We start from the raw sequence: 15154 nt of genomic DNA, 5'->3' as shown, positions 1-15154 counted from the left end.
TCATTCATCAAACGATAGTTTACATTGGTTAAAAATCAGTTTAATAGCAAAACTGCTAGAGGCAGTGGGTAATTTGAAGTTATTTACATATTGCACAGTAATGTTCAACTATCAATCACAAACTACACACAGACTACTTCTCTCGAGGTATTCATATACCTGTTAACACAATGGCACCATAAATAACATGAATTCATGTATATATAAAAAAATAAATTTTTGTATATATATATATAAATAAAAAAAAAAAAAAAAAAAAAACAAAAACAAAAAAAACAGTGGTACAGGTGTTGTAGAATCATTTCGAAATATGTCATACGTAGGGCACCAATGTGCAGCATGTAATTCATAAAATGTCTCTAAATTTAACTTATATTAGAACAAAGGGATTTCTAGAATTTCTTCCCAACACCACAGTGGGATGCATGCCCTGCAGTTGTTTCAACATCAAGTCGGAAACACTTGAAAACGCAGCATCTATATTTATTTTAACCTGACTGAGGGATTTCAAATTCTGATGGTTCCTGAATCTTACGGTAACGTCTTTTGCTTTGAGACTGGATTGCGTACTCGTCGCGGACAGATCCGCCTTCTTTGTGCTCGCCTTTTCCGATTGACTTGACTGTTCCAGAAATTGTAAGAAAGACATTTCAAATCCCATGGGTTTGAAGGAGGCCATCGGAGCACTTTGCTCGGCCTTCTCTTCCGCAAACAGGGTAGAGTGGCAGAAGTCAGACCCGTTGTACGCCAGGTCGATCTTAGGCGAGTGGGGAATTTTCTTGTGTTTCCGGGGACGTCCCCGTTTGCGTTTTATCACAACGGAGCCGTCGGAGCTTTCATCAACGCACAGTTTGCTATCAAACAACGTTGCAGGGATGTCTCTGGAAGCCCTTTTCCGCAGGACAGTCTTGGAACGCCTATATTCCCCGGCTTCCATGCCAGAGTCTCCTGACTCCTCGTTGTTTGAAATGTCCGATGCATTTTCTGATTTGGAATCCTCATACCTGATCGACTGTGCCTTTTGCCTTGGAAACTTTTTGCAGAATATGAAGTGGCTTCGTTGAAGTTCCAAGTACTTTTCAGATAGTCCGTGCCCCATGTAATGTTTCATTATGCTCCTCTCCGACTTCATGACAGATTCGCATCCTTTGATCATACAGGGATACTGTAGATGAAACGTCTTGGTGCACATTGCAATCGCTTCTCCTTTAGTTTTCAACGAGGGCTTTCCATACTGCGTCCAGTGATTGCGCTTCGAATGGCTTGCCCTCTTTGCGAGTTTTTCACTTTCAAGAATCTTTTTATTGCTCTCAATATTTTCTTTCCCGTTACTGATCTTTGTTATTTGGTAATGTAAACCTTTCGGGCTTTGTTTATTTTTGACTTCAGGTTCATACAGCTCCTTGTGTATTTTCATGGCATGTCTCAGGAGGTTTGACTTTGTTGCATAGGAACGATCGCAGCCCTCAATTTCACATTTGAATAAGCAGCTCAACTGTTCAGATCTGACCAAGTTTAAATCGATATGCTGTTCTTTGATGTGCGTGATGTACGTCCAGGACCCTATGAAAGATGCGGTGCATCCCTGGTGGCCGCAGGTAAACTTGCCAAGTTTGGTGCTTGACAAGAGTCTGCCTCCCTTATCAAGGGTGAATTCATGGAGATGAAGATAATGTTTCAAAAGTTGCTGAACCTCTTGGAAAACTCCGGAGCAGTCTTTAACTTGGCACCTGAACTCGGTCATTTCAGCCGTGTCCACCTCCGGCTCCTCCTCGTGCTTAGGTGCGTCATCCAGTTCCTCACACTGGTTCTTCTCTTTGTTTACTTCCAGTGATGACAGAGCAGCTTGATGAACAGCCCTGTAATGGAGTATCAGGTTATGCTGGACAGCGAAAGCTGCCACACAGCCTTGATGAACGCAGCGGTAGGGTCTGTATGGACTAAGAGGAGCTGCGTTGGTCTTCCTCTCTTTCGTTTTCTTGGGAGCGTCTGTGCTAGGCTTAGCCTCTAGGCTCGTCCCTATATTTACGGCATTGACGTCATCAGACCCTGGAGGTTGCCTAGATGTCGGAGTTTGCGCTAGCATAATTGGGTGTTGCTTGTTCATTGGAGATGTTTGTAAGGGGTTCGAAACCGTGCAACAATTGTCACCTCCATTTGCTTCTGTAGTTGCAGCCGTGTTAGCATTTGGCAACAGTGACTGAGAACAGCTGTTATGTAACACTGCATCCTGTTGTAAACCAGTTGCTGCCAGCGCTGGATTGCAATCCACTGGTGCTTGGTCGGTATTAATGGGCCACTTCGGATTGTGAGCAGGCGGAGTTGCTTTGGTTTGCCTGCGTTTCATGTCCAGATCTGCAATTTCTTGAGAAGTTAATTTGTGAGCGGACTGGTAGTGAGCTCTAAGATTGGAGTTCCGGGTGAAATTTTTAACGCAATGCTGGCATTTGTAGGGAGCGTAGAGTCCGTATCTTTTCTTAACCACATTTACCATTTCGTGTGTGTAGCTGTGAGACTTGGACAGATGTCTCCAAAGTGACTCACTTGAAAACGAGCTAAAGGGGCAGGTAACGTTTTCACACCTAAATGGCATGACGGTAGGCGAACTAACCTTGTCAAGTACTGACTGGCTGGTTATTGTGGTATTCTTTGGTGCCACATCTTCAGATATTTCCTGGAGCAAATTTAACTTTTGAAATGCACCCTGAATTTCTGCCATCCACAGTTGCTGTATGGCAGACAGAGGAGTGGGCTCACAGTCAAGATCAATTAAAGCACTTGTTGAAGGTCCATGTTCATCCCTCTCTGGGGCGGATGGCTCCCGGAAACCCTCAAAGCTAACTGCATTCTGTTGCTGAATTTCATTAGGACTTCCTTGCATATCTTGTCCATGTCTTGCGAGTTCCTTTTTTGCATCTGAAGTCATTTGACCATATTTAGAAGCAACGGGAGTAGTGCACATTTGACCAAAAGAAACAGGTTCACTGAAATTAATGATGGGATCTGCGTTGCTCTGATCACACGAATTGTTTCTACGTTGAAAGTCCCCGGACAGAATTTGCTCCCTCAGCCTTTTTTTGACGTCTTGGTCAGAAGTAATTCTTTGGATCTTAGCCTGCTTCTCATTTACAGACACTGGACTGAGACGACCAACTGGTAACAGAGGCTGATTTTCTGGGTTTAAATCAGGTGTACGGGTCGGCATTGCAGAGAAACCTCTACTGTGAACTGTTCCAGGATTAAAATGGCTTGTAAAAATATTGCCAAGAACCGCAGAGGAAGACTTTTCCATTGGGATTAGAGACAGAGATGGTTCAGGGAAATCGCATCCAGTGTATGTATCAATGTTTGACTCGGAATAATGTGCTGCATTATACGAGTTGTCTTGTACCCCTCCATTCCTATCCAGCTGGACAGATTCTGTATGCTGTATAACCGAGCTACTGGGCAGACGCTCATTTGCGGCAAAGGGGACACAAGTGTTCGGAAACAAAGACCTGGGATTAGGTGTTTGCAAAAAGAGTTCTGATGCCGTTTGTTTAAAAATGGTTCCATTCGACTTATTTTGTAGGTAACTGGGTTCAGTTTTTACCGTCTTAAGCAGGCTTTCTTGACCCAAAAGGCCAGGACTCAAAATCGTTTGCTTTGAATGAGGGCCAAAACCTGATGCAGTCTGAGCTGTGATGAAATTATGCTCATTATTGGGTTTACAGGTCAGACGCTTGGACAAGTGGCCTCCAAGGGATTTAGAACTATTGAACTCTCTAAAACACCTACGACAAACAAATTTGCCATCCTTAATTATAGCTGGCCATTTGGATTTTGAGCTTCTTTTGGCTTGTGGCCGTGGTCCAAAAGGAGCGTCATTAACTACTAATCCATTTAAAGCTCGGTTTGAGTTGATTACTTGGCCTGCATGGTCTGAAAAGTGAGGAGAGGACTTTTCTGGTACTACGGAACCTGCAACTAATTCACTTCCCATCTGTGATGTTAATGTGGAAAACGTTTTTTGCAGTTTTTGGGATGTCTCCTTTTCACCATCCACGCACAAAGGGAACGCCAGACTATTTTCCATTTGGGGTGGGCCCAAGGACTCAGGTGGTCTGCTAAGCAGTGACGCTGTCATTACACTTGAGTAATTGACCGGAAGAACCGCACTAACAGAACCATCATTTGTCTGCTGAGAAGAACTGACTTGGTAATAGCCACTGTTATCTGTTTGTTTGTTTTGGTGAACTGCATGCAAATTTCGACTGCACGGAACTTGAGAATGAGTACTGATATTTGAACCACTTCCAAGCTGAGCCAGAACAATGGGATTTATCACATCTTCCATTAAGAGTGAAGTACTCTGGTTTTGAACAGATGACGACTGCAAATACCCACTGGCATGATTTGAGTTCTTGCTCATGTTGTTATAAGGGGATTGTATGACATTCTGCCTTTGAGCTTCATGAAGCGGTACACTGCTGTCCTGCGGATACTGAAGTGAGGTAGCTGAATTGAGGCGTCTGTCAGATGGACAGGGCGCTGAAGTGCAACTTATTCTTATTTTAGAAGGATTCAATTTCCACTGCTCGTAGAAATCGGGGTGGGTAGTTCTCATGTGTTTGGTTACACTCTTATAGGTGCTATAGTGCTTAGTGCACACTGGGGACGCGCAGTGATATCGTTCCCTTTGTCCCGAAAGGGGCACCGCAACTGTTGGGGATGTCATTGAAGTCTCTGGCCTGCTAACAGGATGTAGCTGAGGGGTTACAGTAGAAGCAAGTGGGCCAGGCATTGTTGACTCGAGGCATTTTTGGTGCAGCGATGCAGTTGACGCATTGTTTCTACATGGCGGTCCAATCGCTCCTTGCAACAGGAAGTTGCTGTCGGGGCAGTAATTTATCAATCCAGCACTCGCATTACTTTGGAATAATTGTGGTTGGCCTTGTGAGACGTTTTGTTCAAACGCAGCTATGGAGTGACTTTGTTGATGTGTTGAAAAGTCAACAAAAGAACTTTCCCCACAGTACACGTGGGAATTGGGCTCCTGGATCACAGAAGCACTCAAGTTTTGCGCATGACGGTCTGCGAAAGTGGAATTATTTGAATCACCTGCTGCGTAATGCATTTTGCCGTCCACAGGTTCCTGGGATTGCTTTAACAAACTCTCAAAGGCATTTGGCAAGGTTTCATTATCTGGATTTTGAAAATGTTCAGTCTTCCAATTGTCATCGTAATTTTCCTGCATTTGACTTAAAAGTATTTGTTCAATTAACGTTGGGTTAATACAATCCTGTGGTGTTTTTTCCGTCATTTTGCCGTCATTTTGCTGGTCTTGGCGCACGTCGAGTTGCTGTTGTGCATGTTTAACGAGTGTACTAGCGTCATTTTGCGATGTCACTTCAGAAGACGCATATTCCACTTTTATGCCACGTTCCTGCTCATTATATCCATCCAGCTGCTCGAGTACACGTTCAGACGATTCAGACGGCACTTTCGATGACGAATGTTCAGGAGTTTGAATTTCCGCTGTTTCTTTGTGCTGTGATTGGTGTACATCCATTTGCTGCTGGGAATTAAATACTTGTCCGCAATCCGCGACGTTACAGGTGAATGTTTTATAATGATGTGATTCGTGATCGTATAGTTTGAAAGCCTCACTAAAGATTTTGCCACAGTCAGGAAACATGCACTTAGCCTTAAACTCAGAATGTATTTTTCTGTGTGCAAGGAGCTCAGTATTGGACAAGAAACTAGCATTGCAGTTCAACTGTATACAAATATAAGGTCTTGCACCACAGTGCACCTGTAAATGATCATTCAGATGGTTGACACTGAGAAAATACCGACAGCAATACTGACAAACAACCTTTTTCCTTTGCATTTCGAGAAAAGACTTCGCTTCCCTATCATCTCCGTGGGTTTTAACGTGTGCAAGTAGATTCCTGAAAAACTTAAAGCTTCTTCTGCAATTTCCAACAGGACAAATGTTTTCCTCGATCAACTTCGTGCTGCACCTTTCCAGCCTGACCTTAACTTCCCGACACAGACCTCCGTTTGACCCTAAGAAATTATTATTCGTTTTTCTCACTTCATTTTCAGTCCTGCTCTGAGCATCAGGAACATTAACCAGATTGGCCAGATTCTTTTTTGTTTTCATTACTGACAGCCTTTCCTTGCTGGATTGTTTGACGTGCAACGTAACATGTGGAAGTAAGGTATCCTTTGAGGTAAATGACAAAGCACATATGGGGCAGGTGTAAACGCCGTTAATCACATGAGTCTGCGCGTGGCGGACAATCCTGTGGCCCAGAAACTCTTTGTCACACAGCACACAGTACTGCATGTATGCCTGCCAGTTTCTGAACCTAGCCGATATGAATCCTTTTTCTCGGAGTTTCTTCATCTCTCTGTTCTTCTCTCTTTTGTCCGAAACATCCTTTAAGTCATAAGTGCCACTAGTTAGATGCTCAGTCGTATTCAACCCTTCTGTACTGAAGAGGTCTTCTTCTTCTTCTTCTTCTTCCTCTTCTTCTGGGCTCTCATTGTCATTCAGGTGGTCAATGGACGACACGATTGAAGCCTCTTCACCCATTAATCCCAGACAGTAGCGTTTGAGCGTCTTCCAGTCCCAAAACTCTGGATCAAAAGGCCACAGGTTTTTAAAAGCCAAAAGAAGCTCACAACGTAAAGAGTTGGGAATGGGCCTATTCTCCTCTTCTAATTTTTGATCGGGTTCATTGTAAATCGTCTCCACGGCGTAGTATGAATCCACTGTGGGCTCCAGGAGGAACTCGGTCAGCTGACAAGCTCGCTTGACTTCCAGATCAGAAGGGAGCAAACAAGAAATGGTTTTACACATGGTCGCCTTGGTCTGCGAATCATCCGATTCCATCAGCAGAGCCCGTATGCACATCTCAACACACGCTGGCAGTCCAATCCCGTCAAGCTACAACAGAGGAGAAAACGAGTGAGTCAAACCAGAACACACGATTTGAAAACAGAAAACATAAACAGAATATGTCTGAATATATCTTCTTTTTCATGTTCCTTATCTGATTACCATTAACAAAGATTACCATTATCAAATTGTGCTAGTATTGGTAGATATATACAGAAAACTAAAATTACTTTTTACTGAAATACACTCCGTTAATCTTCATTCCAATTTCTTGTTTCTTGACGTGCATGTCTTTTTACAATACGGTTGGTTTAAAACGCACGTGACAGTAATTCCTTCTTCACTCTAAATCTGCAAACCATGTGGCATTTAGCAACCAGCTAGCTTAAGCATTATAATTTACCTGATCTTGGAATATGCTATAAAAAAATTGCTCAGGTAAATTTATTTTTTTAAAACGTGCGCTAGCTTAAGCATTATAATTTACCTGACCTTGGAATATACTATAAAAAATTGCTTAGGTAATTTTTTTTTTTTTAAACGTGCATTTGATAAAATAAATAAATAAAACAGACTTAAGTAATTGCTAAAGATATACAGTACATGGTTGTTGGTCAGCATGTCAGCAGGCAGATCAACTTCAGATTGTAAGTTGATAGGGCTGGACAATGTGATCTAAAAATGGTATCTCGATATTGTTTTAGTAAGGCTTGATATACGATACATATGTAAATATTTTCACTTATGAAATATTACCAAATGTCACATACTAAAATAAATACCAAATATACTTGCTCGCATCATTATAACTTCCTGTTTCGGCCATGTTGTTTCGATGCTAAAAGTTTTTAAGGCCAAAAACTGAACATTTTCGGCAGCCGAAGATTTGGTGCATCACTAGCTTTTAATGTTCTCCAAGTTACTTTGTAACATTTTTTAAACTTTTTAAAAGATTTCATGTCACCACATGGATGTTTTGGATAACTACTCATCACTTCGAGGCTATTCTACCACTTCTTGAAATGCATCTTTGAACAACCTTTTCTTTCAATGTTAATTTTATAGGGATAATCCCAAAAAAGAGTATATAAGCCTTAAACACTCAAATTTTGGTAATGGTCTCAAATTTGTAAATTTAAATGTAAATAAATACAGTTCCAAATTTGTGACCCCATTACTAAAATTCAAATATTTTTCAAACATGGAGCACTTTCGCAAAGTGTGTGTGTGTGTGCGCGTTTAGCTACCTCTGACTGGACGACTTTGATGAAGAACAGGATGTGGTACACAGATTTTGAAAGTAAGGACATCTGGCGGCATCTGTCAAGGAAACTCTGCTCCGTTGGCTCCAACCGCTTCAACAGCTTGCTCCAAATCAAAGTCAGCTCCCTGGATTAAGAAAAATAACGACACTTGTAATAGGCTACGTTATAACAGTGCGGTGGGAACAGAATTAGGAGTAACTTATTATGAAGAGGACGGCTGGGCATCTGTTGCGTCAAATGCGTTTGACTAGTTTTGGTTCATATAGATATGATTAAGAAAACATTGTTATATTAAAACAAATATTAAAATAATTGTATATGGCTTAAATGGCTCATATGGCTTGAATGTGCTACCAGCTTCTGAATTTTGCATTTGATCAATGATAATTAGTTAATCTTTTACTAAGAATTATTATATATTTTCTGCAATTAAATGCACGTTTAAGTGGAAAAACTCAATATCAAATACAAAGTCATGTAATGCATAGTTTGTTTCTAAAGATACTGCTGCATGACCCGAATAGCAAGTTAGGAAATTTGCAAATACTTTTTAAACATCAATAATTCTTTTAACCAGTAGCAGTATAATATACATTTATGTCATCAAAGGTTTGCATATTTCTGGCCATAGCTCTTCTCTCCTATTGTCTAAACGGGCTAATATATCCGTCTGCAGGGGTGAGTGTTATGACAACATATATTTCAGGCCATTCCCCACCATTTGACTTGTACTGAAACTCACGTTGTCAGTGGAAAAACACTGTAACCTGACCTTGTGTGTGTTTATGCCTATGATGGCAGATGATGCTCATTATCTGTTCTCTGTTTCTTGACCTTGACAATCGCATGCACACTGTCCCTGTTTCTGAGTTTCTGTTAGGCCAGATAATCTCACATTCTTGTACACACACACACAAATGTATCCAGCTCACTATGAATGGAACTTGTACTCGCTTGCAACTCGCACTCTCTCGTACAGACAAGCGTTTGCGTCACTCCCTGTACAGACCTGCGTGCGCCCACAACATAACGACTTTCAATAGATTCTCACAGCGTTCCCTCTCTGTATCGTGGTTCTCATTTCCCGTGGATTTTTTTAAAAACATTTTGATCTTGCGAAATTTTTCGCTATATATCACCAAATGTAGCAAGAAAATAAACTAAAAAACATTTGGCTTAATCACCAAATGTAGCAAGAAAATAAACTACAAAACATTTGGCTTAAAAAAAATGCAAACAACGTGTGCGTACTATTGGCTAATTGAGCATGCTCTTCTGTTCCTCACGCTCATTGGCTCACGCATCGTAGCATCTCCTCTTGTCTGTCGGCCACGCTCGCGTTCACTTTGCTCGGCGTCGCCGTTACACAACTCTACTGTGCATGTACTGTCGGAAAGGGTTCGTAAAGGGATAACATATACGTAATTAATATAATAACTATGTTGGCTCTACTTCACGATTTTTCCCATTTCGCGGTGGGTTTAGGAACGCAACTACCGCGATAGGAGAGGGACCACTGTACTCTTAAAAAACGAACAACGTTAATTTTCTGTTTTCCTATTATTTTATATCAGGGTATGAATTTTGAGATATACGACGTATACTGTGATTTAACTGAAAAATATGCAGGTCATTTATGGACCTTATTGTCCAGCCCTAATTCAATTAACTGCTACTGCGAGATGTAAGTATTTAACAAATGCAATAAATCCGTCACAACTCTTTTATATTCTATACTCTCTTTTGAAGATTTTATGCATTTTAGTCATTGAAATTTCTACCACAAAATGTTAAAATGTACCCATTAAACCCAACATACTGTATAGGCATTGCACTTCTTTTACTGATATACAGCTGTAAGCTTACCAAGCACAGTACATATCGCCTTGAAGAAGTTGTCGGCTCAGGAAAGCTGAACATAAGCTGAAGGCTGCCATCTCGTCACCCTCCGAGTCCAGATTGCAAATCATTTCCAAGGCATCGTGACAGTCCTCCTTCGAAATCTGTTTTAAGTTCACGATTAGAGTGAGTTTGCTTGGAGAAATTATAGTGTAAAAGAATTTAATTCCATCTTTTTTTTTTTTCTTTCTTTCTCACACACACCCTCAACCTACAGGCACTTCTTACCTCTTCAATGAGTTTGTCCTGTGACAAAGTAGTGCACAGGCACACAAGATACATTTGCTTGAAAGGTCCCTTCCCTTCAAAGGCGGCGCACTCAGAGCAGGCCCTGGCCAGCAGTGCAGCCTTTTCCAGTTGCTTCTCCTTCATGAGTTGCTTGACTCTCATCCTTGACAGCGTCACGCCCTCCTGCTCCAGGAACTCTTCGACTAAGAACCCAAACATATATAAATGAGAAATGGGGAAAAAATAAATAAAAAATAAAATAAATAATAAAATAAACAAATAAACTGTCTATAGGATAGACAGTTTAAGAATATATAAATATATATAATTATATATATTATAATAATATATAAATATAGTATAGACTCTATACAGTGATACCTCTCTTATCGCGGTAATTGCGTCCCAAGACCTACTGCGAAAAAAGAAAATCCACAAAGTAGGGGCGAGATTAGACTGTATTACCCTTTCCCACACAATTATATGCACAGTAGAGTTGTATAATGAAAATATAAGACATACATAATACCTAAATAAATTAAATATTACGGAGGTGAGCGCAATTGGAGTAATCCAGTCTCTCCTTATATGACGTAGTAGGAGCCGGGACCAAGGAGAGTAAACAGAGGAGCGCACACTGACCAAGACAGATGGACCATACGGGCACAGCGCAGGAGCGCACTTTATTGTAAAGAAAAATAAAGGCCGTTAAGTGTCATCTGTGTCAGCGTCTTCGTTCGAGCTTCGGAACAGAAACCCAAGAGAAGATGATCAGGGCGTTTAGGGGGCATCGTAGGGCGTTAAATTAGGGTAAAATACCACGATATAGCAATACTTCCACGGTACGCCACGATGTACTGAGGGAGCAAAGGAGACCACGATATAGCAATACTTCCACGGTACGGCACGATGTACTGAGGGAGCAAAGGAGAACCGCGATATGGAGAGGGAACACTGTATATATATAATATGAAATTCAGATCCTCTCAATGACAAAACTCTTGTCACTCGCTTGAAATATTTATTATAACATACTCACCAAGTTGCATTTGTGTATTTTCATTGGAAAGAAGACTTTGCAGGATGCTGTTGTTCCAAACTCCATCGTACTGAACCAAAGTAGCTATTGGAGACAGCTGGTTGAGTCCATTCTCCTGTAGGGTACTGTGAACAAACTATTCACAAAAATAATAAAAAAGAAAAAAAACAATATTAATTAATTAACTCAAAAGCATCAATTAAAGTCAGAACAGTAATTCAGTACTTTCTCATGTTCCCATCCCGTTGCTTTAGAGGACATATAGAGATTGTTTAGATACATTTTCCTGCAAGAACTTCAGAGTACCAAGAATTTCCACTGCAAGGATCAGGGCAAAACAAACAACAAGATGAAGAGCGCCTACTCTACTTATTATATCTATACGGGATAAGGAGAATGAGTCGCTTTCTTAAGCAATCAGATTACATTAATTATGAAGTCAAGCAATGGCTTGTAATAACTCCTTGGCATTTCTAGTTGGAGAATTAACCCCTTGTAATTACGGAGCTTTAACGGGCGTCCAAATCATGGGCAGTCGGCACTCACTGAGCCGATTACTAATAAAGGATTTAATTATTTTTTACGCTACAGTGTGATTGTGTGATTATTCAGAAAATCTTGAGTACTTGAAATCAGACGTTTACCTGCAAGGATGACTTGAACCTTCCCCACAAATCATCAGGAATGTCCTTCAACGACAGCAGAAGTTCCATAAAACTCCTGCAAAAAGATAAAACAGATTGTGAGCATGGCACTTATATTTTTCATATTTTAATAACCAGGAATAAAATACGTTTCAAGGTGGAAAGCTGTACTGCTAATCGGCAAGATACGGTATCATTCTGTTATTAAATAATAGATAGATTTTTTATTTTCTTAGACTTTCTTTGTTGTCATTGCACGAAAAAAACACAAAAAAAACAGTCTGACAAAGAAACGTCGTAGCTTAGCAACCGGAGTACACAGTAACTAGTGCAAAACAAAACTGTGCTAAATATAAACCATAGGTAAATACATACATATAAACAGTATGGAAGTGAGAAATGTAAACAGAAATAAATAAGTAGTGCACAGAGTCTAGACATGAAATTATGAACCGTGAGAATAAGAATAATTTGCAGGGATATTTTCACTTTAATTTGAAAGTGTACTTACAGCGACAACCTGTCAATCACAACGGAAACATTTTCACATTGTCGAGACAGATATGGAGCAGCCTTCGCGTAACTCAGCAAGGCCACAATGTACACTTCCACAAGCGGTAAAGGCTCATCCTCTATCTTCCAACGACCTGCATAATCCACAAGTGTCTACAAAGAGAGAGAGAAAAAAAAAGCAAAACCAGATCGTACCGTTTTGTTTTTCTGCAATTTAGTAGTGGACTAAAAAAACATTACAAGTCCTGCCAAAAAATACAACTCTATAAAACATATTTAATAGAAGCATGGTTTGATTTGCTGCGAAAAGTCTGTTTAAGGCCAAGTTACCGTATATATCGCATATAAACTGAGTTTATAACACCAATAAATAAAGATCAAATCGGGGGGTTAAAGGGGGGCATTTTCCTTCGATCGCATCATCTCTGATAATAAACACCAAGTCGAACGTATGGTCAAAAATATCATTACACTTAATAAATAAATTAAATCCACTCAATCTGCAACTGATATTTGATAACGATTTTAACTGATATACAGTAATGCAAAAAAAAAAAATCACATCTATTCTGAATTTGGCAAAAAACATTACTGAAATCGTTGCAATTTCAACGTAAACAGTGTTCACCAAGATCATTTTCGAATTCTTTCGGTGTGTATATATGAAATATTCTTTATGCAATAATTTTTCGAATTCTTTGTTGATGCACACAGCAGGATTAAGGCATTTTACCGTGGCAACATTTGGAAACGTGGTCAGCTTATATGCGAGTTTTTGTAAAAAAAAAAAAAAAAATCACGATTTTTGGGATCGATCTTCAGGGGTCGGCTGATGCGCGAATCGGTTAATACGCGAGTATATACACGGTGTGTATATATGAAATATTCGTTCTGCAATAAAGTGAAAGATAATTTTTAAAAAAAGCTTTTCAAAAACTTTCCTCTTACACTTTTTACATGTCATCTATAGGATTTAAGTGGAAAAAGAAAATTAATATATGTATATGCCACCACAAAACTAATGACTACATAGGTCTGTAGTCTAGTTTCTCGTGGGAGGTGCACACAGTGGTGATCAACTTTGACAAGTTGCGATGATCTGAAAGCTAACTGCGTTGTTAGTTGTTTATAAGGTTAGATTACTAACCAAAATATCAACTGAACAAACTCAGCAGACCAACTCCACTGCCAAACGGATTGCGTGGCAGTGTATGCCAATTAATATTGATGAGAATAAGGACTTAAACGGAAGTTTTGAAAGCAACTCTTAACGTGTTCTACAAGTCTCCATCAAGACGCACAGTATTATTTAAAATCAACCCACACTAGAAAAAAATGCTGAACTTGTACTTTCGCATATTTTTGGCATATTCGTCCATATGTATAATTCTATCACTTGGATAAGTCACAAGTAAAAACCAATCTGAAACACATACATCTAACTGCAGTTAATCATGTTTCTACTGGAGCAATATACAGAATTTTTGGTTATATTTAGGAATGCTATTTTTTTTTCAATGAATTGTTAATTACAACCAACCCAAAGCTACTCTGATTAATCAGATTAATCATTTGTCCATCCTGGTGTTTTGTTGCAATTTTGGGTGACTTTAGGATTAAACAAGATTTAAAACTAATACAACAATAGAGCTGTGTACTCTGTAGTTAAGATACAACAGTGCAATAATTCACAAAGGCGGACATTAAAATCAATTCTAATCAAAAAATCACTACACAAATACTAATCACTGTCAAAAAAAGAGTACTATATATTTTTTGGACAAACCTATGACGTTGTTTAAGTTACTTTAATTACTTAACGCCGCTGTTTTAAGTGATACCATTTGTTCTGGCGAAGAGCATTTGGCTGCAACCTTTTCTACAAAGGGTGCGTTACGTTCTATCCGGCACGTACGCACGTCCAAGGCACGAAAACACAAAGTCGTAACAATGTCTTGATGAACACATGCTACTTCAAAATCCACACAATCGAGCTTGTACTCGCAAACAAACACTGTATAAGCACACGACGCCTAACATTTAGCATATTGTGGGTACACGTCAATGTTTACCAGGTAATGCTGAAGTTATTGCATTTTGTAGATTTTTTTTAAACGCTAGTCAATCAATACGGTTTTACGAACAACAGCTACAATATTCAGTTTGTGAACGAACAGCGACTATCACTGAAACTCTCGTAGATTTTGTAGCGTATGCTAGTACCAAGCTAAGTAGCAAATATAACCAAACCAGGCGTCACACATATCTATTATGTGGTCATGTGTAGTCAATACACATGCGATTTATAAAGGCATAAAACAAACACACGAATAGCCATGGAACACTTGGCTTTGGGGGAAAAAAAGTTTGGCATTGTATGACTGAACACGACCAGTATTGTAAGCGCTAGTTGTAGCATGTTAGCTTTAAGACAAGGGGTAGCTCACCCTACAAAACTCCTGACAATATTCAGAAGAAGAGTGAACCCGAGAATCACTGTCGTCTGTCACTGCGACTTCATGTAGTTCCTGCAAACGTTTTTGGAGTTCCCAAATCGTTTTATTGGTAACGTTTTCAGAACCATTATCCTTCTCGGCCTCTTCGTCCGCCATCTTCAGACCCAGCCCCGACTCGTCGCACGATAGCGGCTATACGTAATAGCGTCACGAGTTTACGT

At 39.9% G+C, this 15154-nt stretch overlaps 1 protein-coding gene across 1 annotated transcript; it reads right to left on the bottom strand.

Moving 5' to 3' along the window:
- Window positions 1-225: 225 nt before the first annotated feature.
- Window positions 226-15136, bottom strand: znf292b (zinc finger protein 292b). The gene is made up of 8 exons (XM_008312626.3): window positions 14925-15136; window positions 12476-12630; window positions 11965-12040; window positions 11321-11456; window positions 10282-10484; window positions 10021-10157; window positions 8137-8278; window positions 226-6937 (listed from the first exon to the last, which is right to left on the bottom strand). Exons 1-8 carry the CDS (start codon window positions 15087-15089, stop codon window positions 371-373), a joined length of 7581 nt encoding a protein of 2526 aa, XP_008310848.1. The 5' UTR covers window positions 15090-15136; the 3' UTR covers window positions 226-370.
- Between the last annotated feature and the right edge of the window lie 18 nt (window positions 15137-15154).

This window comes from Cynoglossus semilaevis, chromosome 7 (assembly GCF_000523025.1).
Source record: "Cynoglossus semilaevis isolate Cse_v1.0 chromosome 7, Cse_v1.0, whole genome shotgun sequence".
Taxonomy (NCBI): domain Eukaryota; kingdom Metazoa; phylum Chordata; class Actinopteri; order Pleuronectiformes; family Cynoglossidae; genus Cynoglossus; species Cynoglossus semilaevis.
This window is presented reverse-complemented; position numbering and strand designations above follow the sequence as displayed.